Source organism: Pseudophryne corroboree, chromosome 5, assembly GCF_028390025.1.
Source record: "Pseudophryne corroboree isolate aPseCor3 chromosome 5, aPseCor3.hap2, whole genome shotgun sequence".
Lineage (NCBI taxonomy): Eukaryota > Metazoa > Chordata > Amphibia > Anura > Myobatrachidae > Pseudophryne > Pseudophryne corroboree.
In genome coordinates, this window is record NC_086448.1 from 51250650 (window position 1) to 51276759 (window position 26110).

Below are 26110 nucleotides of genomic sequence, written 5' to 3' on the forward strand. Positions count from 1 at the left end.
TTAAGGTTCAGATTTCGGCCCTATCCATTTTCTTTCAGAAGGAATTGGCTTCCCTCCCAGAAGTCCAGACTTTTGTGAAGGGAGTGCTGCATATCCAGCCTCCTTTTGTACCTCCAGTGGCACCCTGGGACCTTAGCGTGGTGTTGAGGTTCCTTAAGTCTCACTGGTTTGAGCCACTTAAAACGGTGGAATTAAAATATCTCACTTGGAAAGTGGTCATGTTGTTGGCCTTGGCATCGGCAAGGCGAGTGTCCGAGTTGGCGGCTTTATCTCACAAAAGCCCCTATCTGATTTTCCATGTGGATAGAGCAGAGTTGCGGACTCGTCCTCAATTTTTGCCCAAGGTGGTTTCTTCTTTTCATATGAACCAACCTATTGTGGTACCTGTGACTACGCGGGACTTGGAGGATTCCGAGTCCCTTGATGTGGTCAGGGCATTGAAAATTTATGTGGCTAGAACGGCACGGGTTAGGAAAACAGAGGCACTGTTTGTCCTGTATGCAGCTGACAAGGTTTGGCGCTCCTGCGTCGAAGCAGACTATTACTCGCTGGATCTGTAACACGATTCAGCAGGCTCATTCTATGGCTGGATTGCCGTTACCAAATTCTGTAAAGGCCCATTCCACTAGGAAGGTGGGCTCTTCTTGGGCGGCTGCCCGAGGTGTCTCGGCTTTACAGCTGTGCCGAGCTGCTACTTGGTCGGGTTCAAACACCTTTGCGAAGTTCTACAGGTTTGATACCCTTGCTGATGAGGACCTCATGTTTGCTCAATTGGTGCTGCAGAGTCATCCGCACTCTCCCGCCCGTTTTGGAGCTTTGGTATAATCCCCATGATCCTTACCGAGTCCACAGCATCCTCTAGGACGTAAGAGAAAATAAGATTTTAAACCTACCGGTAAATCTTTTTCTCCTAGTTCGTAGAGGATGCTGGGCGCCCGTCCCAGTGCGGACTACATCTGCAAGACTTGTATATAGTTTTTGCTTACTTAAGGGTTATGTTACAGTTTTGATCAGTCTCGGACTGATGCTGTTTGGTTTCATGCTGTTAACTGGTTCGTATATTCCATGTTATACGGTGTGGATGGTGTGGTCTGGTATGAATCTGGCCCTTAGATTAACGAAAATCCTTTCCTCGTACTGTCCGTCTCCTCTGGGCACAGTTTCTCTAACTGAGGTCTGGAGGAGGGGCATAGAGGGAGGAGCCAGTGCACACCCATATCTAAAGTTCTTTTTAGTGCCCATGTCTCCTGCGGAGCTCGTCTATACCCATGGTCCTTACGGAGTCCCCAGCATCCTCTACGGACTAGGAGAAAAAGATTTACCGGTAGGTTTAAAATCTTCTTTTTTTGGAAGGGGGTGGGGGGGGGGGAGGATTGTGGCCACAGTACCTGAGCCCCACGGCTGTCTCAACACTCCTGTATATGTCTTAAAAATACATGGTCACCCAATGTTCCCCATGCGCAGATGAGAACATAGGGTATACCAGCTCGCTATATGCAAATGCCTAATTTTGGCTGCAAAGACGGACTCATGCCTGCACCCCACTGACTCCACATTTACCCATAGGAATATCAGTAACTGTTAATAAATAAATAATACATTTAAAAATGTATCGCACGACAGGTTTAATAAATGATGTGTATGTATTGCCCCCTAATGGACAGAATCCATATAGCAGAAATGCATTATCTATCAGGTAGTCGTCAGTGTATATATAACATACTGTATATAATGAAATCAGGAACTGGTGGAAGAGCTGTTCGTCAGGTCACATTTGCCATTTTGTTCTATCTCAGATATCTTTGTCCTGGTCGCCTCCATACCGGTGGTGGCCGTGGGGAATAATCAGGGGAATGTCCTGGCCACATCGCTCCGGAGTTTGCGCTTCCTCCAGATTCTGCGGATGCTGCGGATGGACAGGAGAGGAGGGACGTGGAAACTCCTGGGGTCGGCGATCTGCTCGCACAGTAAGGTCAGTGCTGCACAGAGGATGGACACCGGGAGCTGGGGGTTACCGGGGAAGCGGAATGGGGCTGCACGCTTAGTATCAACGGCCCAGATCATTCTTCTTTCCCATGCCTTGTTATTGATTACTGATAATGACCATTTATTTATATACAGATGGAGCCATCTTTATCTTGGCATTTAAAAGGATTAACTGAGACTGGCCAGTCAGACTTAATCCCCTGCTGTAATGACTTACTCCCCTGCTGTATTGTTCTCTCTGTATTGTATTGCAGCTGAGAACAATAGATGAAAGGCTTATGCTAATAAACCATGGTGCACCTAGGCGCAGCAGAGAAGCCAAGATAAATGTGGTTCCATCTGTAGCATCAATCATTTTACACAGTGCTGTACAGAGAATATGTAATCATTCACATTCGCCACTAGGGGAGCTTACAGTCAGGGCTGGATGAAGGCATGTGGGGGCCCAGGACAACAACATTTTGGGGGTCCCCTCCAATAAATTAACCCCTTGCGCTTGCCCTGTCCACAACCCCCCCTTTACCCTCCCTATATGTCCACAGTGCAAACACAGCACCCCCCTCTCCGTGCTACCTCTTACCTCCCGTGTTTTGCAACCCGGCACCTGGGACAACGCATCCCACTGCTCAGGCTGTACACAGCACACCGCAAGGCAGCTCCTAAGTCCCTTCATCAGCGGTGCGGATGTGATATGTCATGTGCCCCTAATGACGGGACTCGGGAGCCCCTCTACTCTGTGCTGTATGCAGCCTGCAGGTGTTGTCCCTGGTGCCGGGTCGCAAAGTACGGGAGGTAAGGGGTGCTACAGAGAGGGGGGCTGCACTGTATTACTTTGCTGTGTGGGGGCCCCGGGATGACAGCCCCTGTCGCCCCTCCCATAATCCGGCTCTGCTTACAGTCTAAAGTGGAGAAATCATCCTGAACCCCCAGAACAGTGGCAGATAACATAGTAATAGGCTGTTACGTGGTGTCAGATGGTTGCATTTTACAATGTTTAATACTGATGGAAAAATGTGAGCAGGTGTATTTCAGCAAATACAAGAGTCCGTAGTATTTTGGGGTACATAAAAATGTTTCTATTGAGATTTATAACCTTAGTAAAATAGTAAAATAGGGAGAAAAACACCTGTAACTCCCATCTGCAAGTTCAAAAATCCAGTTTCCGCACTATACATAAAAGTGACATGAAATATGATGTCTTTACTATTTATATAAACATCTTTAAATGCACCATTAGTCATTGGTAGGGTGTCCTGGGTGTCCTGCAATTTATATATTAAACTAGGACTTTTTCATACTTATCAACAAGTCTGAGATGCAATCTAAAAGCCACAAGTTCTCACGTTGAAGCCCGCCAGGCCAGACGCTACCCGCTCAGCAAAGGAATGCAAGGCAGGGGGGCGCCAGGATGGAGAGGCGCTCTCCCCGCTCTGCATCCCCACCCTGTCCCCCCTGCTGCTGCCGGCTGCTGTGCCTGTCACTGTAGGACGGGCAGCAGCGTCGGCAGCTTGGAACCTCCTCTTCCCTTCCCTGTGACAAACAGTGTCAGCAATCAGCAAAAAGGGGGTGGGGCTACATGGGTGGAGGGGAGGAGCTACACTGATGGAGGGGGCGGGGCTACACAGGACCATGCTACCTACTGCAGATCCAGCCAGACTGTGGTAAGTGGATGGAAAGAGCGTATGAGCGAGAAAGTGTGTATGTGTGTGTGTTAATGTGCGTGTGTTGTTAATGTGTGTGCGCGCGAGCAGTTGCGTATTCTGGGGTGGGGGCACCCAGTCACGTGCCTCACCTGCAACATACCCAGGCTGCAGTGATCGGAAAGGACTTTACTGGCAGTCAGGATTTCCGCGCTGTGGCACTACCTCTCTTATGGGTTTTGCCCCTCACTGCCTCTCCCCAGTGCCAGCTGCTGTTGGCATTTCTCCGCAGGACCTCCTGCATCCATCCACAGTCCCCGCAGTCCTCTTCCCCCATATCTCTTGCAACCATACCCACAGCCTTCCTGCTTTACCCAGGGATCTGTCCCCCGTGGCCGCTGTATTCTGTCCCCACAGCCCTATCTCCCCTTCAGCCAGGTTCTTGTCCCCCGCAGCCTCTCCGATGCGTCCGCTGTATTCTGTCCCTGCAGCCAGTGTGTCCTGTCAGCGCAGAACTCTAACCCCTGCAGCTGCTGCATAAATGACTGGCTCTCTGAGATAACACCACGGACTTCCGTCTTAGGTAAGTAATTAGCAGTGCTGCAAGTATGGCGGAACGGGGCAGTACTGCGTACTGATAATAAATTGCCAGCCGGTAATGGCTCGACCGCCATGCTTGGAGCCGTTGCTGTGTGAGGGGAGGAGAACGCAGTGCGCGCATCTCCTGCCGCTCAGTGCTCAGGGAAGTCCGTTCTCCGGCGACGGTGTGAATCTGAATTGAGCCATTGTTCGTTAGCAAATCAGAGATCGCGGACCGGCAGCCACGGCTCCTGATTGGCTGTCGGTCCACAAGCTCTGATTGACTAACGAACTGGCGCCTCATTTGAGATATACGCTGCCGGAGACCGGACTTCACTGAGCATTGAGCGGCAGGAGAAGCGCGCGCTGCGTTCTCTTCCCCTCACACAGCAGCACAAGTAACAACAGCAGCGGTGATTAGTGGGAAGGGTTTTCATGTGATTCTGGTGGGGGGGGGGGGGGGGTTAGCGAGTTTATGGTGCTGTGGGTATATTGGGGGGGGGGTTCTTGCTAGTTGCGGGTGCTGCCAATGAGGGGGGGAGGGGGGCCGGTGTCGTTGGTTGTGGGCGCTGCTGACGATAGGGGGCATCGTGGGTTTTGCTGAGAGCCCCAGGCCGAGAGAGGACACAGCAGGGAGGAATATAAAAAGACCACGTTACCCACTGCCTCCATCTTACCACTGCCTTCCATGTCACCCACTATCTCCATGTCACCATCTGCCTCTCCTTGTTACCCCTGCCTCTCTATTGCCTCTGTCACCCAGTGCCTCCCCAGTTACCCACTATCTCGCTGTCACCCTCTGCTTTTCCGCCACCCACTTCCTTTGTCGCCCACGCCATTTACTTGTGAGACCACACCCCTTTTTTGGCACACGCTGCGGGCACGCACTGTCCCTTTGTAGAGTATGGGAGGGCGCAAATTTATAGTTTGCAGGGGGGCACCGAACACCCTAGCCCCGGCCCTGAAGTCCGCCATAACTGAACAGCAAAAAGTTGCAGCCACAGGTTCACCAATTGGTGAGCAAAGTGTCTCCAGTTGGTGGTCAAAGTGAGATAAATGTTGCATCGAAGGCTGCTCCATCTGTATAAGCACCTCCACAGCTATGGGCTTCATGAACTAAATGAACCTAAAGTGCTTCACATTACCAAACCTCCAACCTATGACTGCATGTGATAATGCTAAATATTTCTTTCTAGGAACTCATCACTGCCTGGTATATTGGGTTCCTGACACTGATTCTGTCATCATTCCTTGTCTACTTGGTGGAGAAAGACGACCATGAATTGAATGAGAAAGGGGAGAATATGGAAGATTTTGAAACGTATGCCGATGCCCTCTGGTGGGGACTTGTGAGTACAGCAACGCCAAGAACTATTCTCACTCCTAATGATGTTAACCTCATAATAACAGCACACACGATAGAAGCTTCCGCTTACATATGTATTGTTTTCATAGATTACTCTTGCAACAATTGGCTATGGGGACAAGACTCCGAAGACCTGGGAAGGACGACTGATTGCGGCTACATTTTCCCTGATTGGCGTTTCATTTTTTGCACTGCCCGCCGTGAGTAGTGTTTTTCGTCAATTATAAATGTTAACATTGTTATCAAGCTTTATAGATATAGGGGGAGGTGTATCAAGCAATTTAAAAAGTGGACAAGTGGATAAGTTGCCCATAGCAACCAATAATCTTCTATCGATCATTTTATAACATGTACTTGATAAATGATTCAGTAGCTGGAAGGCAAATTCTCCACGTCTCCAACTCTCTCCACTGCTTGATACATCTCCCCCTAAGTCTATGAAAATATAATGTTGCATGTCTAAGATTGTTTATAAATTAAAATCCAAATAATTCCATTGTCAAAGCTTTGCCATATGATTTATCTATTGGAGTTACATAGGGCCTATATACCAAAAGAAGTTATCGATTTTGTAAGTCTCCAGGCAACTTTGGGGACACGTCATTAGGCCCCGCCCCCATAGCAGCAAAATGCAGCGATTTGCGGTTCAAAGAGGAAGGGGTGGGGCTAAGTGACGCTGGTTTGCATCATTTAGCCCTGCCCCGTCAATACAGAGTCGATATTATTCCCCGTGGTTTCTCCACAATCTGCCCACTTCCCCATGGAATAGATACAGATATCACTTAAATATGTAATCAATAATAAAATCACTTACAGGGGTAGGCAACGTGTGGCACTCCAGCTGCTGTGAAACTACACGTCCCAGCATTCCTTGTCACTTTTTTACTATAGGACATGCTAAAACTACATATCCCAGGGCATGCTGGGATTTGTAGTTTCTTATGCTCACGGGCCGATGGAGCCATCTTTTTGCTTATTACATGTGACTTTTATCAAGAAGCCCATTTAGAACAAACCTGGTGACTTGGTCTCTCTTATTAATATCAATTATTGAAACTTTCCCCCTCTCCGCAGCACTTAGGCATTTGAGAGCGCTACTGTATAACCGCGCTCCCCTCCTGCTTACACACAGCAGCAGGAACATGTGTTCTTCCTGCTGTGTTTCCTATGTGTTAGGCAGGACTTAGTATGAAATACCTACAATCAAAATCCTGACGGTCAAAATACCGACAACAATTGACCGACAGTCAAAATCCAGACAAGGTCAAAATGCCGACATTTAAAATACAGACAAGGTCAAAATTCCGACGTTTAGAATGTCGACAGGTCAAAAAGTCAGCACGAGTTTTTCGTTGTGTTTTGGTGTGTATGCCGACATAGGTCGACATGGACACCGTATAAGTGTACCGCATCCCCTCGCATGGCTCTCTGCACTCGGCAAACTAATATATTCCCCCTCAAGGTCCACTGGGATGGTGAAGTCTGAACAAGTCCGTTTCAATGAAAAAATCTTGAAAAACTCATGTCTACTTTTTGACCTGTCGACATTTTAAATGTCGGTATTTTGACCTTGTCGGTATTTTAAATGTTGGTATTTTGACCATGTGTGATTTCTCTGACGTCCTAGTGGATGCTGGGTACTCCGTAAGGACCATGGGGAATAGACGGGCTCCGCAGGAGACTGGGCACTTCTTTAAAGAAAAGATTAGGTACTACATCTGGTGTGCACTGGCTCCTCCCTCTATGCCCCTCCTCCAGACCTCAGTTAGAATCTGTGCCGGCCTGAGCTGGATGCACTTAGTGGGCTCTCCTGAGTTCACTATAAAGAAAAGTATTTGTTAGGTTTTTTATTTTCAGTGAGATCTGCTGGCAACAGACTCACTGCTACGTGGGACTTAGGGGAGAGAAGCAAACCTACCTGCTTGCAGCTAGCTTGTGCTTCTAGGCTACTGGACACCATTAGCTCCAGAGAGATCGAACACAGGGCCCGACCTCGATCGTCCGTTCCAAGAGCCGCGCCGCCGTCCCCCTTGCAGAGCCAGAAGACGGAAGAAACCGGAGAAAATCGGCGGCTGAAGACTCCGGTCTTCAATAAGGTAGCGCACAGCACTGCAGCTGTGCGCCATTGCTCCCACAGCACACCACACGCTCCGGTCACTGGTGGGTGCAGGGCGCTGGGGGGGGGGGGGGGGGGGGCGCCCTGGGCTGCAATTAGTATACCTTTTGGCACAAAATAGCACATAATACAGTGTATAACACTGTATATGTGCAGAAACCCCCGCCATTAACGTTATAAAGAGCGGGAGAAGCCCGCCGCTGAAGGGGCGGGGCTATCTTCCTCAGCACAGCCAGCGCCATTTTCTCTTCACAGCTCAGCTGGAAGGACGCTCGCCAGGCTCTCCCCTGCAGTATACACTACAGAAAGGGTAAAAAAGAGAGGGGGGGGGGGGGGCACATAATATTAGGCGCAAATTGTGATATAAGCAGCTATAGGGGGAAAATTCACTTTGTGTATAGTGTATATCCCTCTGTTATATAGCGCTCTGGTGTGTGCTGGCATACTCTCTCTCTGTCTCCCCAAAGGACTTTGTGGGGTCCTGTCCTCAGTCAGAGCATTCCCTGTGTGTGTGTGTGGTGTGTCGGTACGGCTGTGTCGACATGTTTGATGAGGACGCCTACGTGGAGGCGGAGCAGGTGCCGATAAGTGTGATGTCGCCCCCTGCGGGGCCGACACCTGAGTGGATGGATATGTGGAAGGTATCTCCTATATAATAGCCCAGATCTGTGATCTTGTGATTCATTTGCTAACGCTGGGCGGAGTCACAACAGTGGGCGGAGTTAGTCAAATGAGTCACAGATCTGGCCAAATCTATAGGACACTAGGAGCAGCTGCAGAAGCAGATAGTATGGACATGGCACAGGCAGGGTGCACACCTCCCAGCTTACACACACACACACACACACACACACACACACACACACACACACACACACCGAAAAGGGGGCGTGGCTTCACGGGAGGGCCCCCGTTTTCGTCAGTGAGGGGGCATGCCCAGCGCTCTGTGAGCTGCTGGCATGCCCCCAGGGGCTGATTATGAGTCCGGGGGGCACATGGTACTTGAGACAGGGGAGCCCTATCTCATTGCTGTGCATGCTGTGGGTTGGGGGCGTGGCCTAATCGCGGGACGCGAGGCCACGGCCCATTATGCAAATTCCGTTTTTTGTTGTTGTTTTTTTTAAATGGAATTTTGGCCCCTCAGCTAGAGGTAAATCCAGAGGAGGTGGTCGCTCCCCCTACACACCCGCACAGGCAGAAGAAAGCATGGAGACTGCTGCCTCCCTGCAACACCACAGACCTGCCAATACGCAGCAGCGTGTGCTGACTGTAGCACAATGCTGCCGTTGTTGCTGGCAGGACGGGGGAGCTTCTGAGCTGGGACAGAGCTACTCGAGCCGGGGGGCCCCCTAAAACTGTGGGGCCAACGGTACGTACCGCCTGCCCCCCACTTAATCCGGCTCTGCTGCTGGAACCCCCCCTTAATCCGTACCCCCTGATGCCCCCTCTCCCTCTGTCTCCACTATTCACCGCTGCTCTGCTAAGCAGAACAGCGAGTACAGGAGCTTTCCAACTGCTCCCCCCCCCCCCCCCCACCGCAGGACACTGCGACCCGCGGGTGGGACTGCGGGACAGACCCCAAAAAATGGGACTGTCCCGCGAAAATTGGGACATTTGGGAGGTATGGGGGTGTGTGAGGGGGTATGCCATACTTGACCCCCACATCAGCATACTCAGCACGGTCTCTCTGGCAGGGAGGAGCGTCACATTCTGGCACACTCCACGCTTCTTAGCTGTAGTTTTGTGGGTCACCGGCCGCTGTGCACTTTCCGTACTTCCTCTGTTATCTCCAGCCCCTGCGACCCCACCGCTAGCTGCAGCGCTGCCACCCGCATTGAGTTGCGCCCAGCTCCTTCACACACTTTAGCCGGTGGGTAGCGCTGCAGAAGTCCGCGCTGCTTGCAGGCTCTGACCCCCTCCTCCCTCCAGCATCAGCGTCTCCTGGGAGCTAACCAGTCACTCCCAGTCTCCCCTTACCATAGTGCCCAGCAGCCGTGAGGTCCGCGCCACGTGCATGCTATGACCCCCTCCTCCCTCCAGCCGCAGCATCTCCTGGGGGCTAACCAGTCACTCCCAGTCTCACCTTACCACAGTGCCCGGCAGCTGCGCGAGGTCTGCGGTGTGTGACTGAGGAGGGGGGGAGTGATGCGGACGGGCAGAGGAAGCAGTAATACAGCCTAAGAGAGTCAGCCATGCCAAGTCTCCACCAGCAGCAGATGCCAACAGGTTGGAGTGGAACAGCAGCAGCCAGCAGCAGTGACTCCGGTAAGACACATCTGTCTGTCACCACTGTTCTGTCCCTAATACCAATATCTCCCGTGCCCTGTGTTCTGTCATGTCCCTGTCACCCCTGGCCTTGACCTGCCACCCTTATCCTGGCCCTTTCACCCTTATCCTGGCCCTTTCACCCTTATCCTGGCCCTGTCACCCTTATGCTGGCCCTGCTACCCCTATCCTGGCCCTGTCACCCCTGTGCTTGCCCTGTCAACCCTATACTGGCCCTGTCACCCCTGTCCTGGTCCTGCCGCCCCTACACTGACCCTGTCACCCCTATCCTGTCCCTGTAATTTCTGTCCTGGCCCCGTCACCCATGTCCTGGCCCCGTCACCCCTGTCCTGGCCCCGTCACCCCTGTTCTGACCCTGTCACCCCTGTCCTGGCCCAGTCAACCCTGTTCTGACCCTGTCACCCCTGTCCTGGCCCTGTTACTGCATACCCTCCAACTACCTTTTTGGCAGGTACAGTACCCGCAGCACCTCCAGACCTCTCCCCAATGCACCACACCTCCGCACCTTCCCCTCCACCACATGCGGCACTCCACCCCTCCCCCACATGCTGTGCCTCCAGACCCCCTACACCACCCGCGGCTCCCACTCCTCCGCCCCTTCACCACCCCCAGCAATCTCCAGGCCCCCTCCACCATTCACCCCCCTTATATGTCTCCCCCACACCTGCCCCCCTCCACCCGCAGCATCTGCAGACACCCTCCTCCATCCGCGGTCCCCCCCTCACCCACCCCTCCCCCACCAATGGCACCCCCGCACCTGCCCCACCACCACCTGCAGCACCTCCGGACCTCCTTCCCCATCTGCCGCAACACCCGTACCTGCCCCTCCCCTACCCATGGCGCCTGCGGACCCCTACCCCACCAGTGGCACTCCCGCCCCTTCCCATCCCACAGCACCTCCGGAACCCTTCACCCATCTGCAACATCCCCACACCTGCCCCTCCCCCACCCATGGCACCCCTGCCCTTCCCCCACCTGCAGTGCCTCCGGACCCCTCCCCCATCTGCATCCCCCACTCCTCTGCCCCTCCCCCACCCGCAGCACCTCCCAACCCTTCCCCATCCGGGCCCCACCCCCACTTCCACCCCCCCTCCATCTGCAGCATCTACAGACACCATCCGCAGTACCCCCCGCACCCGCTACATTCTGTACATTGTGGCCTGCAGGTGCTGTTCATGCCGTTGCAAGGGGCTGCGCCTCCTTCACCATCGCACACCCTTTCATTGTGCAATATTTAACCACTAACAAAGGAATGTAGGTGATACTCCATATAACACAAATATTGAACCCCAGAAAGGCATGCAAGGGTTAAGGGGGCGTAGCCCCTTGCGACGGTGTGAAGAGCGCCCGTAGGGCGCGATGAAGCACCTAGTTAACTAGAGATGAGCGGATTCGGTTTTACTCGGTTTTACTCGGTTCTCAAAACGAATCTTATTGGCTATCCAAAACACGTGATATCCGTGAGCCAATAAGATGTCGTTTTGAGAACCGAGTAAAACCGAGTAAAACCGAATCCGCTCATCTCTAGTATTAACCGACAGTGTCAACTCCTTGCATAAAAGGTTCGATGACGCAGCTTTGGGACAGCCGGCATCTCAGCCCGCGCCTGCCCAGGCATCTCAGAGGCCGTCAGGGGCTCAAAAACGCCCGCTACCTCAGATGGCAGACACAGATGTCGACACGGAGTCTGACTCCAGTGTCGACGAGGATGAGACAAATGTACAATCCACTAGGGCCATCCGATGCATGATTACGGCAATGAAAAATGTGTTGCACATTTCTGACATTAACCCGGTTACCACAAAAAAGGGTATTATGTTTGGGGAGAAAAAGCAGCCAGTGACTTTTCCCGAATCTGATTAGTTAAATGAATTGTGTGAAGAAGCGTGGGGTTCCCCAGATAAGAAACTAGTAATTTCTAAGCGGTTACTAATGGCGTACCCTTTCCCGCCAACGGATAGGTTACGCTGGGAGACATCCCCTAAGGTGGACAAGGCGCTCACATGCTTATCAAAAAAGGTGGCACTGCCTTCTCAGGATACGGTCGCCTTAAAGGAGCCTGCAGATAGAAAGCAGGAGGCTATCCTGAAGTCTGTGTATACACACTCAGGTACTATACTGAGACCTGCTATTGCTTCAGCATGGATGTGTAGTGCTGCAGCAGCGTGGTCTGATTCCCTGTCTGATAACATTGATTCCCTTGACAGGGACACTATATTGCTAACCATAGAGCATATTAAAGATGTAGTCTTATATATGAGAGATGCACAGAGGGACATTTGCCGGCTGGCATCTAGAATTAATGCAATGTCCATTTCTGCCCGGAGAGTATTATGGACTCAGCAGTGGACAGGTGATGCTGATTCTAAAAGGCACATGGAAATTTTGCCTTATAAGGGTGAGGAATTGTTTGGGGACGGTCTTTCGGACCTCGTATCCACAGCAACAGCTGGGAAGTCGACTTTTTTACCTCAGGTTCCCTCACAGCCTAAGAAAGCACCGTATAATCAAGTACAGTCCTTTCGGCCTCAGAAAGGCAAGCGGGTTAGAGGCGCGTCCTTTCTGCCCAGAGGCAGGGGTAGAGGGAAAAAGCTGCACCATACAGCCAGTTGCCAAGAACAAAAATCCTCCCCTGCTTCCACTAAGTCCACCGCATGACGCTGGGGCTCCACATGTGGAGCCAGGTGCGGTGGGGGCCCGTCTCTGGAACTTCAGCGACCAGTGGGTTCGCTCACAGGTGGATCTCTGGGTTCTACAAGTGGTATCTCAGGGATACAAGCTGGAGTTCGAGACGTCTCCCCCTCGCCGTTACCTCAAATCAGCCTTGCCAGCTACTCCCCAGGACAGGGAGGTAGTACTGGCGGCAATTCACAAGCTGTACCTCCAGCAGGTGATAATCAAAGTTCCCCTCCTTCAACAGGGACGGGGTTACTATTCCACAATGTTTGTGGTACCGAAACCAGACGGTTCGGTGAGACCCATTCTAAATTTGAAATCCTTGAACACTTATATAAGGAAGTTCAAGTTCAAAATGGAATCGCTCAGGGCGGTTATTGCAAGCCTGGAAGAGGGGGATTACATGGTATCACTGGACATCAAGGATGCTTACCTACATATCCCCATTTACCCACCTCACCTGGTGTACCTCCGTTTTGTGGTACAGGACTGCCATTACCAATTCCAGATGTTGCCGTTTGGTCTGTCCACGGCACCGAGGGTATTTACCAAAGTAATGGCCGAAATGATGATACTCCTTCGAAAGAAGGGAGTTATAATTATCCCGTACTTGGACGATCTCCTTATAAAGGCGAGGTCCAGGGAGCAGTTGTTGGTCGGAGTAGCACTATCTCAGGAAGTGCTACAACAGCACGGCTGGATTCTGAATATCCCAAAGTCGCAGCTGGTTCCTACGACGCGTCTGCTGTTCCTGGGTATGATTCTGGACACAGAACAGAAGAAGGTGTTTCTCCCGGAGGAGAAGGCCAAGGAGTTGTCATCTCTGGTCAGAGACCTCCTGAAACCAAAACAGGTGTCGGTGCATCACTGCACGCGAGTCCTGGGAAAGATGGTAGCTTCTTACGAGGCAATTCCATTCGGCAGGTTCCATGCAAGGATCTTTCAGTGGGATCTGTTAGACAAGTGGTCCGGATCGCATCTTCAGATGCCTCGGCTGATCACCCTGTCCCCGAGGGCCAGGGTGTCTCTGCTGTGGTGGCTGCAGAGTGCTCATCTTCTCGAGGGCCGCAGATTCGGCATTCAGGACTGGGTCCTGGTGACCACGGATGCAAGCCTCCGAGGTTGGGGGGCAGTCACTCAGGGAAGAAACTTCCAAGGACAATGGTCGAGTCAGGAGGCTTCCCTACACATAAATATTCTGGAACTAAGGGCCATTTACAATGCCCTAAGTCAGGCAAAACCCCTGCTTCAAAACCAGCCGGTGCTGATTCAGTCAGACAACATCACGGCGGTCGCCCATGTAAACCGACAGGGCGGCACAAGAAGCAGGATGGCGATGGCAGAAGCCACAAGGATTCTCCGATGGGCGGAGAATCACGTGCTAGCACTGTCAGCAGTGTTCATTCCGGGAGTGGACAACTGGGAAGCAGACTTCCTCAGCAGGCACGACCTCCACCCGGGAGAGTGGGGACTTCATCCAGAAGTCTTCCAGCTGATTGTAAATCGTTGGGAAAGGCCACAGGTGGACATGATGGCGTCCCGCCTCAACAAAAAGCTAAAAAGATATTGCGCCAGGTCAAGGGACCCTCAGGCGATAGCTGTGACACCGTGGGTGTACCAGTCGGTTTATGTGTTCCCTCCTCTTCCTCTCATACCAAAGGTACTGAGGATAATAAGAAGGAGAGGAGTAAGAACTATACTCATCGTTCCGGATTGGCCAAGAAGGACTTGGTACCCGGAACTACAAGAAATGATCTCAGAGGACCTTTGGCCTCTGCCTCTCAGACAGGACCTGCTACAGCAAGACTTACCGCGGCTGTGTTTGACGGCATGGCGGTTGAACGCCGGATCCTGATGGAAAAGGGCATTCCGGTTGAAGTCATTCCTACGCTGATAAAAGCTAGGAAGGATGTGACAGCAAAACATTATCACCGCATATGGCGAAAATATGTTGCTTGGTGTGAGGCTATGAAGGCCCCAACAGAAGAATTTCAGCTGGGTCGATTTCTGCACTTCCCACAGTCAGGAGTGACTATGGGCCTAAAATTGGGATCCATTAAAGTCCAGATTTCGGCCCTGTCTATTTTCTTTCAAAAAGAACTGGCTTCACTGCCTGAAGTTCAGACGTTTGTTAAGGGAGTGCTGCATATTCAGCCCCCTTTTGTGCCTTCAGTGGCACCTTGGGATCTCAACGTTGTGTTGGATTTCCTAAAATCACATTGGTTTGAGCCACTTCAGACCGTGGAGTTGAAATATCTCACGTGGAAAGTGGTCATGCTTTTGGCCTTGGCTTCGGCTAGGCGTGTGTCAGAATTGGCGGCTTTGTCATGTAAAAGCCCCTATCTGATCTTCCATATGGACAGGGCAGAATTGAGGACTCGTCCCCAATTTCTCCCTAAGGTGGTATCAGCGTTTCATTTGAACCAACCTATTGTGGTGCCTGCGGTTACTCGGGACTTGGAGGCTTCCAAGTTGCTGGATGTAGTCCGGGCCCTGAAAATTTATGTTTCCAGGATGGCTAGAGTCGGAAAAACTGACTCGCTGTTTCTCCTGCATGCACCCAACAAGCTGGGTGCTCCTGCTTCAAAGCAGACTATTGCTCGCTGGATCTGTAGCACGATTCAACTTGCACATTCTGCGGCTGGACTGCCGCATCCTAAATCAGTCAAAGCCCATTCCACGAGGAAGGTGGGCTCTTCTTGGGCGGCTGCCCGAGGGGTCTCGGCTTTACAACTTTGCCGAGCTGCTACCTGGTCGGGATCAAACACGTTTGCAAAATTCTACAAGTTTGATATCCTGGCTGAGGAGGACCTTGAGTTTGCTCATTCGGTGCTGCAGAGTCATCCGCACTCTCCCGCCCGTTTGGGAGCTTTGGTATAATCCCCATGGTCCTTACGGAGTACCCAGCATCCACTAGGACGTCAGAGAAGATAAGATTTTACTCACCGGTAAATCTATTTCTCGTAGTCCGTAGTGGATGCTGGGAGCCCGTCCCAAGTGCGGAATTCTGCAATACTTGTATATAGTTATTGCTTAACTATAGGGTTTTTTGTTCTGAGCCATCAGTTTAATGAGGCTCAGTTGTTGTTCATACTGTTAACTGGGTATAGTTATCACAAGTTATACGGTGTGATTGGTGTGGCTGGTATGAGTCTTACCCTGGATTCCAAATCCTTTCCTTGTAATGTCAGCTCTTCCGGGCACAGTTTCCCTAACTGAGGTCTGGAGGAGGGGCATAGAGGGAGGAGCCAGTGCACACCAGATGTAGTACCTAATCTTTTCTTTAAAGAAGTGCCCAGTCTCCTGCGGAGCCCGTCTATTCCCCATGGTCCTTACGGAGTACCCAGCATCCACTACGGACTACGAGAAATAGATTTACCGGTGAGTAAAATCTTATTTTTGACCCTCGGGATTTTGATTGTAGGTAAATTGACCGTATCCCGTTAGGCATGATGGCTCTTTTCATTCCCCGCCAGCAGGGAGCCACAGGTTGTCCACAGCGGATGTACATACAGTATACGTTTATTTATCATTTGAACCTTTGCTGTATACAGTCGCTGGGTTCATGGCCGCCTCCTTGTGGCTTGTAAAGAGAGGAATTATTAAGGCTACAGAATCCTGTGCTGTAAGGTGAATATCCGGAGTCACCATGCTGCGTTTTATTCCAGGGTATCCTCGGTTCCGGTCTGGCTCTTAAAGTACAGGAACAGCATCGTCAAAAGCATTTTGAAAAGAGAAGGAAGCCGGCAGCGGAGCTCATCCAGGTCTGGTTACTACGTATTTGTGGTATATTGATAGAGAGCAGTAATGTTATCTATGCCCAGTGATGGGATACACTCATGTGACCATATCTAGTACAGAATAACAAGGCGGATGTATGGCGTGCGTGTCATATAGGGGTGCGTTACACATCACAATCTCCCCGTATCCGGGTGACCGGAGCCTTGCATCCCTACACTGTGTGGTGGTTACAGGTTAGGTGATGGGATTGTCCAAGACGTGCATTAGATGTGGCCCTCAGGCATTAGATGTGGTCCTCAGGCATTAGATGTGGTCCTCAGGCATTAGATGAGGCACCTGGGGATCTGGGGAGGAGATCATTGGTCACTTCACTCAGTGCGGCCCGGGACCTCCCCTCCTGGAGAGTCAGCGGCATATTACATACTGTGATCATCACACCAGGTCCTACTGTGACCTCTATGACTCATATAACTTACCTCAGATTTCCAAAGATAGGAGGTTCCTCACATGCACTAAAGACCAAACCCCCAAACAGCCTCCCACCTGTACCACCCGGAGACACTAATTTCAAGCTCCACTTAATGGTCTTGATAACTACCCAAGTCACTCTTTTGCCAAACCCCAGCTACCACCTGATATTGGCACTGTCCTGTGAGATGTGACCGATGGGAGATCTGTGAGGGTCGGTGTGTGGGCTGATCAGTCAGCACAACCTTCCCCTCACACACCGCGCTGTGTATAGTGTATGTACCTCGGTGTATGCACTATGCCAGGTCTGTAACACTAAGGCTCCCGCTATTCCAAATTATATAGTTATCTATGGTTGCGTATAGGTGCATAATTACATCTGTATTAAACTACATAGTTATATATATTTACATAATACGTTTGCAAAAAGACAGAATTAAGGAAACATCAGAGTATTTAGAACTAAGGTGGTCATTCCGAGTTGTTCGCAGTTTTTAGCAGCCGTGCAAACGCTATGCCGCCGCCCACTGGGAGTGTATTTTAGCTTAGCAGAAGTGCGAACGAAAGGATCGCAGAGCGGCTACAAAATAATTTTGTGCAGTTTCAGAGTAGCTTCAGACCTACTCAGCGCTTGCGATCACTTCAGACCATTCAGTTACTGTTTTGACGTCACGAACACGCCCTGCGTTCGCCCAGCCACGCCTGCGTTTTTCCTGGCACGCCTGCGTTTTTTCGAACACTCCCTGAAAACGGTCAGTTGACACCCAGAAATGCCCACTTCCTGTATATCACTCTGCTGCCAGCAGTGCGACTGAAAAGCTTCGCTAGACCTTGTCTGAAACTACATCGGCCGTTGTAATAGTACGATGCGCGTGCACATTGCGCCGCATGCGCAGAAGTGCCATTTTTTTGCCTGATCGCGGCGCAGCGAACGAATGCAGCTAGCGATCAACTCGGAATGACCCCCTAATTCCGCATATCTAGAGGAAGACTAAACAAAACTGCAATATGACTGTTCACATTTAAAGGTCCTTCCTAACCCCAAAATCAGAGGGTGGTATTCATGTGACCGCCGGTCAGCTGACCGACAGTCACATGACCTCCTCCACCAGCCCGACGGGTCACTGTCCCGATGGTCGGCATGCCGACCAACAGGGACTATTTCCACTCGTGGGTGTCCACGACACCCATACAGTGGGAATATAACCCGGTCGCCACCGAGCCCGCAGCGTGGCGAGTGCAGCGAGCCCGCAAGGGGCTTGCTGCACTCGCCCCTCCCCTCCGGGATCCTGGTGTCGGTATGCTGCCGGGATCCCGGCGTCGGTAAGCTGACCGGCGGTCAGGAGACCGCCGGTCAGCCGTACTACACCCAAATCAGATACATTCCTGTTTCAATCACCCCTGAAATGTCCACTACTAAGTTTAGCTACATATTCCACTTCTAGTACGAAAGGCATTTAATAAATGTATAAATTCTGAAGTTAATTTGCCATTATCAGGTCGTGATTCCACAGCCATACTGCCCTTACAGCAAATAATCCCTCCCTATGCTGACAGTGAAACCATCTTTCTTTCATTCACATCTGATTTGGTCCTGGTCCGCCACCTGAGGCACCTCTGCAAGAGCCTCGCGGCACCCTAAAGTGCTGGGGCACACAGTGTGAGAACCACTGGACTAGGGCTAATACTTCTCAGAATCCAGTTAACCTACAGTACGAGTGTGGTTTTATAATGTGGGAGAAAATCCCAGGATTTTATCACATTTCTAGCTGCTGTCTGACATTGCTGTTACGTCTGCTTCCTGCCAGCTAGTAACACCTAAGTCTTTTCTTCATCTCAGTATTCCCTTGTTATATTTCATCTAATATACACGGTCGAGTCACATTATTGTGGCCACCTCCTACATTTGACGTCTGGGATTGAGAAAGTGGAGAGAGATAAAGTTCCAGCCAATCAGCTCCTGTCATTTTTCAAACACAGCCTGTAACCTGGCAGTTAGGAGCTGATTGGTTAGTACTTTATCTCTCTCCAAGGCATAGGCCCTCATTCCGAGTTGATCGCTTGCTAGCTGCTTTTAGCAGCAGTGCAAACGCTAGGCCGCCGCCCTATGGGAATGTATCTTAGCAGAAGTGCGATCACTTCAGTCTGTTTAGTTCCTGTTTTGACGTCACAAAAACGCCCTGCATTCGCCCAGCCACTCCCCCGTTTCCCCAGGCACGCCTGCGTTTTTATCTGACACGCCTGCGTTTTTTCAGCACACTCCCGGAAAACGCTCAGTTACCTCCCAGAAACACCCCATTCATGTCAATCACTCACCGATCAGCACTGCGACTGAAAAGCGTCGCTAGACCTTGTGTGAAACTGCATCGGCTTTTGTGAAAGTACGTCGCGCGTGCGCAGTGCGCACCATTACGCATGCGCAGAAGTGCCGATTTTTTGCCTGATCGCTGTGCTGTGAACAACGGCAGCTAGCGATCAACTCGGAATGACCCCCTTAGTACATCTCCACCTTGAAATCACTCATCACTTTATCTCCCTCCAAACTTTGATGCTTATTCCCCTTAAACTTGATCCCTACTTTTTCTAAATCTCTGTAGCAATTTACTATTCTGATCTGGGATAACAACTTATAGTTCTGTATCATAAGCAAATATGGTCCCCTTACTTTGTATTTAGAAGGTCATAAATAAAAAGACAGAGTATTTATCTAATTATGTCATGGATGGGGAACCTTCGGCCCTCCAGCTGTTGTTGAACTACACATCCCAGCATGCCTTGCTACAGTTTTGCTATTTGGCCATGCTAAAGCTGTTGCAGGGCATGCTGGGATGTGTAGTTCAACAATAGCTGGAGGGCCGAAGGTTCCCCATCCCTGAATTATGTAATAATCATCCCACATCTGCAAATCAGGAAATCATTACTATCACCTTGAGTAAGTTCAGGCTTGCCAAGATCATAAACACTTTTACTGACAATTTCTATATAAATTTACTGACCGCCAGCATTTCTTTACAGGCATGTAATCATGCTATTTCAGATCTACCCAATGGTGGTCATTCCGAGTTGATCGCTAGCTGCAGTTGTTCGCAGTGCAGCGATCAGGCTAAAAAAACGGCAGTTCTGCGCATGCGTCTGTGGCGCAATACGCACGCATGTCGTACGAGCACAACGAACAATGTAGTTTTGCACAGGGTCTAGCAAAGTATTTCAGTCACACTGGTGGCCGCAGTGTGATTGACATGAAGTGGGCGTTTCTGGGTGTCAACTGACCGTTTTCAGGGAGTGTTCAGAAAAACGCAGGCGTGCCAGGAAAAACGCAGGCGTGGCTGGGCGAACGCTGGGCGGGTGTGTGACGTCAAAACAGGAACTGAATAGTCTGAAGTGATTGCAAGCGCTGAGTAGGTTTGGAGCTACTCTGAAACTGCACAAAAAAAGTTTGCTGCCGCTCTGCGATCTTTTCGTTCGCACTTCTGCTAAGCTAAACTACACTCCCAGTGGGCGGCGGCATAGCGTTTGCACGGCTGCTAAAACTAGCTAGCGAGTGATCAACTCGGAATGACCCCCAATGCCCCTCATTCCGAGTTGACCGTACCAAGCAACTTTTTGCTGCTGATGCGATCAACTAATCTCCGCCTATGGGGGGGAGAGTATTTTAGCATAGCAGGGCTGCGATTGCTTGTGCAGCCCTGCTATGCTAAAAAAAGTTTCTCACAAATCAAGACCAGCCCTGGACATACTTACCCTGTGCACAGATCCAGCGATGTAGGGCTTGACTTTGACATCAGACATCCGCCCTCCGTTCGCCTAGGCACGCCTGCGTTTTTCTTACCACACCCCGAAAACGGCCTCCAATGGTCAGTTGACGCCCCAGAACGCCTTCCTGCAGTCAATCTTCTTGCGGTCGCTGCTGCGACCGCTTTCTCCGCTGTCAGCTTTGTTGCCCGCAATGACGCGCGTGCGCAATACGCATGCCTCACATGCGCATTCCAGAACCGATCGCACCGCTGCAAGGAAGTGCAGCGTACGATCAGGTCGGAATGAGGGCCAATGACAGAATCATTGTTGAGACTCTCTTCTACCCCTTTTATTGGCAGGTCTACCTGAGTTGGTGTTAAAGGGTTCTTAAAAAATAACCCGGGTTGAGTGACTCAAATATCAAAAAGAAATGTATAAATGTAATCAGATGTAACCGGGTCACGCTGAAAGCCTACGGAGAGCTGGCTCACCACCACTTGGAGATGATGTCATCTCCCGGCGTCAGCAGAGGGAAGACTCACCACTAACCCGGGTCCAGCCTGCAGTGTGAACGGGTTTTCAAGCAGCTGTGACACGGCTCGAAACCGTGTTCAAAAAACCTGCCTCGGACCCGAGTCTTTCGTGGAAAAGTGGTATTACAGAAGTGCACTCACACACTGGTTCTTAGTGGACTGTAGCTGTCAGGAAAGTGTATTGCTGTTGGAAACCAACTAATATTAATGCACAACAATCCCCAGGTGTGACTGGACCCTCAGTGTATTAGTTACTACCGAGGTCACTCATGGTTTATATTCTCTGCTTTATGTACTGTAATAGAATGAAATAATTATGTTTCATCCCGTTATCCTTTTCCTGTCTCTCTAGTCTGCATGGAGATTTTACGCCACCAATCTGAGCAGGATCGACCTCACTGCCACCTGGAAATACTACGAATCTATAGTCCAGTTTCCATGTTTTAGGTGAGTATTGGGCCTCTTTATTATACTGTAAGTCATAATTTTGCAGTGCTGCATGCAGTGCCCACTAGGACGTGTGGCATCACTTAAGGGGGGTACACACGGAGCGATAATCTAAGCAATTTGACTAGATTGCTTAGAATATAAGCCTGATCACTCCGTGTGTAGCCGTAACAGCGATAGCGATGCGCAGCCCCGCGCATCGCTATCGCTGGTGCTAGATTGGCCAATCTAGCGGGTCGCTCACTTCACCCGCCGGGTGAAGTGAGCGCCCCGTCTCCCCCCGCACGCTCAGCACAGATCGTGCTGTGCTGAGCGGCGGGAGAGATGTGTGCTGAGCGGTTCGCTCAGCACACATCTCTCCCGCATCGGCCCGTATATATGGGCCTTTAGTGAGACACATTTCCCAACAGGGGAACGTCCTTTTACACAGGACAGTCCCCTCAAATCAGGACCATGTTGCCAAAATTTGCGCATCGGCAAGGTATAATATATGTTTGTTAGTCAATAGTGAAAAAGAAGGAATGTACATAAATTATACAAGCCATAAAGTGAATCAATTTAACTGAATACCACTTAGATCACTGATCAGCAATCATTTTATTGCCAATCATGTTAGAACGATTTTGGGGTATCTCAATACATGATCTCAAATGATCACCAAGAAAATTCATGTGTCTCACCTTTTGGAATGTTCTGGTAGATTCCCATATGCATGTGGTATGGCTGACTTCCCTATTAATGGACGCTATCCATTATCACAAGAACTTAAGCCAATTTGAAAAAACTATTTTCATTTTTGAATTCAGCCACCAATATTCAGCCCCAAATACCCTGAATTCATTCAAATTTCCTTGTCAACTAAGCATATTTTTGGTTTTGGGCTGTGCAAAAAGAAAAGTTTGTTAGGGCATTTGTTTAACATCCAATCATCAAGAGTCATTGTAATCTGGATAATAGGAAAAATGGGCCGATTATGGTGTAAATCCTTCTTTTAGAAAACTTTGTAAGACACAATTTTAAATTTAATTTAAATTGTAGCAAATAAAACTATACAAGAGCAAATCAGAGAATCAAGCACAGGATCAAATGAATGAATGTCTGTGCAATGGCATGCCACACCCTGCCACACCACACCCTGCCACACTACACCCTGCCACACCCTGCAACACTACACCCTGCCACACTACACCCTGTTACACCACACCCTGCCACACCACACCCTGCTACACTACACCCTGCCACACTACACACTGCCACACCACTCCTTGCCACACCACACCCTGCCACACTACACCGTCACACGCCACACCCTGCCACACCACACACTGCTACACCACACCTTATCACACCACACCCTGCCACACCACACCCTGTTACACCACACCCTGCCACACCACACCCTGCTACACTACACCCTGCCACACTACACCCTGCCACACCACACCCTGCCACACTACACCCTCACACGCCACACCCTGCCACACCACAAACTGCTACACCACACCTTATCACACCACACCTTGCCACACCACACCCTGCCACAGTACACCCTGCCACACTACACCGTGCCACACCACACACTACTACACCACACCTTGCCATACCACACCATGCCACACTACACCCTGCCACACTACACCTTGCCACACCACACACTGCCACACCTCACTCTGCCACGCCTCACCCTGCCATGCCACACCTTGCCACGCTACATGCCACACCCTGCCACGCCACATCCTGCCACGCTACACCCTGCCACACCACACCCTGCCACACCACACCCTGCCACACTACACCCTGCCACACTACACCACGTCCATCCAGTTTGAAAAGTTGTATTAAGAGGTTGTTTTTACACTATGAAGAGCTTATTTCTCATCATACTGTTTTCAGAGGGGAAGCTGTAGACCCAAAGAGCTAGATTTACTAAGCGACAGCTTGTGCAAATTCTTGGCAGTTTTGACCACAACATTTAATCTGGCATTTGTATTAAATGCAAAGCCCGCCTGCTAGTGCATATTATTGCCGTTTTATTATTTGTGGTGTTAGATGAGGAAGCAGCCTGGATTTTCTTATATACATTTTTACATTCAAGTACATTCTATAAAATGGAATGTAGGTGCTGATTGGTTGCTAGGGGCGATTTCTCCACTTTTCCACTGTTTTCCCTGCTTGATCATCATAGTTTCATTCTATGGAATTAAGGAAAGTAAAGTAGCAGGAGGGTGAACGTCCTAGTTTTTCCTGGCCTGCCCCCACTTTACACACCTACTTCTTTTGTGGGAACTTCTTCAAGAATGCTGGGCGGACTATCTAGCAGCAGAGGTATAAAGCCAAAGTTATGTATGGTGCATCTACTGAGCTTCATAAATGATGTCCAGTATTTCTATGGTACAATACAACGAATGGCAAAGATTAATGATATGTTTGCTATAGTTGCCCCTTATCTCCCTAAAGGCCTATGTTATCCCAAACCTTTGTCAGTGTCACTTTAAGACCGATCCCATAGCCAATGGGAGCACAAGGCAGCGGGCCAGACCAGTGGTGGCAGAAGTGCGGGATTGGGGGGGGAAGACAGCATCTGACATATGACAGAGGCATGAAAGACTTAAGGTGGGTACACACTGGTAGATATATCTGCCGATCAATTGATCTGCAGATATATCTATGGACGGATCGGGCAGTGTGTTGAGCATACACACTGCCCGATCCGTCGGGGACTGACGTCATGAACTGGGCGGGCGTGTACACACGCCCGCCAAGTTCAGCTGTCAATCACCGCCGGCCGCCGCAGCAAGTGTACGGGCGGTCGGCCGACCGCCCGTACACACGCAACAACGCGCCAATATATCGGTAGATATATTGGCCGTTGGCTGTGCAGTGGGGCCGACGCGATACGTCTGTGAATGACGGAGTTCACAGACGTATTGGCCGTACACACTGGCTGACGGACCCGTGATATATATCGGCTATTCAAGAGAGCGGCCGATATATCAGCCAGTGTGTACTCACCTTTAGTGAGTGGGACAGAGGAGGAGGAAACTGCTAGTCCTCAGCAGAGCAGGTAACTGGCTCTGGGGGAAGTGGGGCAGCAAAGCTCTTTCTTGCGCAGGACACTAAAATGTCTAGTTACGGCTCTGCCTGTTACTCATGGCTGCTGGGCGAGCACTATGCAAGATACTGGCTTGCACACGGTCCTCCAGCACAAAATAAAACATACATACATACAAAGAGGTTTTCTCTATCGTCCTAGTGGATGCTGGGGTTCCTGAAAGGACCATGGGGAATAGCGGCTCCGCAGGAGACAGGGCACAAAAGTAAAGCTTTCCGATCAGGTGGTGTGCACTGGCTCCTCCCCCTATGACCCTCCTCCAAGCCAGTTAGATTTTTGTGCCCGGCCGAGAAGGGTGCAATCTAGGTGGCTCTCCTAAAGAGCTGCTTAGAAAAGTTTAGCTTAGGTTTTTTATTTTACAGTGAGTCCTGCTGGCAACAGGATCACTGCAACGAGGGACTTAGGGGAGAAGAAGTGAACTCACCTGCGTGCAGGATGGATTGGCTTCTTGGCTACTGGACATCAGCTCCAGAGGGACGATCACAGGTACAGCCTGGATGGTCACCGGAGCCTTGCCGCCGGCCCCCTTGCAGATGCTGAAATAAGAAGAGGTCCAGAATCGGCGGCAGAAGACTCCTCAGTCTTCTAAAGGTAGCGCACAGCACTGCAGCTGTGCGCCATTTTCCTCTCAGCACACTTCACACGGCAGTCACTGAGGGTGCAGGGCGCTGGGAGGGGGGCGCCCTGGGAGGCAAATGAAAACCTATTTTGGCTAAAAATACCTCACATATAGCCTCCGGAGGCTATATGGAGATATTTAACCCCTGCCAGAATCCGTTAAGAGCGGGAGACGAGGCCGCCGAAAAAGGGGCGGGGCCTATCTCCTCAGCACACAGCGCCATTTTCCCTCACAGAAAGGCTGGAGGGAAGGCTCCCAGGCTCTCCCCTGCACTGCACTACAGAAACAGGGTTAAAACAGAGAGGGGGGGCACTAATTTGGCGTTAGAAATATATAAAAAAGATGCTATAAGGGAAAACACTTATATAAGGTTGTCCCTATATAATTATAGCGTTTCTGGTGTGTGCTGGCAAACTCTCCCTCTGTCTCTCCAAAGGGCTAGTGGGTCCTGTCCTCTATCAGAGCATTCCCTGTGTGTGTGCTGTGTGTCGGTACGTGTGTGTCGACATGTAGGAGGACGATGTTGGTGAGGAGGCGGAGCAATTGCCTGTAATGGTGATGTCACTCTCTAGGGAGTCGACACCGGAATGGATGGCTTATTTAGGGAATTACGTGATAATGTCAACACGCTGCAAGGTCGGTTGACGACATGAGACGGCCGACAAACAATTAGTACCGGTCCAGACGTCTCAAAAACACCGTCAGGGGTTTTAAAACGCCCGTTTACTTTAGTCGGTCGACACAGACACAGACAGGGACACTGAATCCAGTGTCGACGGTGAATAAACAAACGTATTCCTTATTAG

At 50.6% G+C, this 26110-nt stretch overlaps 1 protein-coding gene across 1 annotated transcript in view; it reads left to right on the forward strand.

Moving 5' to 3' along the window:
- KCNQ3 (potassium voltage-gated channel subfamily Q member 3) overlaps window positions 1-26110 on the forward strand; it is a 369444-nt gene that overhangs the window by 236082 nt on the left and 107252 nt on the right. Inside the window, exons 4-8 of the mRNA XM_063921266.1 lie at window positions 1797-1972; window positions 5402-5554; window positions 5661-5771; window positions 16318-16413; window positions 21479-21573. Of these exons, the coding sequence (XP_063777336.1) occupies window positions 1797-1972; window positions 5402-5554; window positions 5661-5771; window positions 16318-16413; window positions 21479-21573 (631 nt within the window). The remainder of the gene's footprint in view (window positions 1-1796; window positions 1973-5401; window positions 5555-5660; window positions 5772-16317; window positions 16414-21478; window positions 21574-26110) is intronic.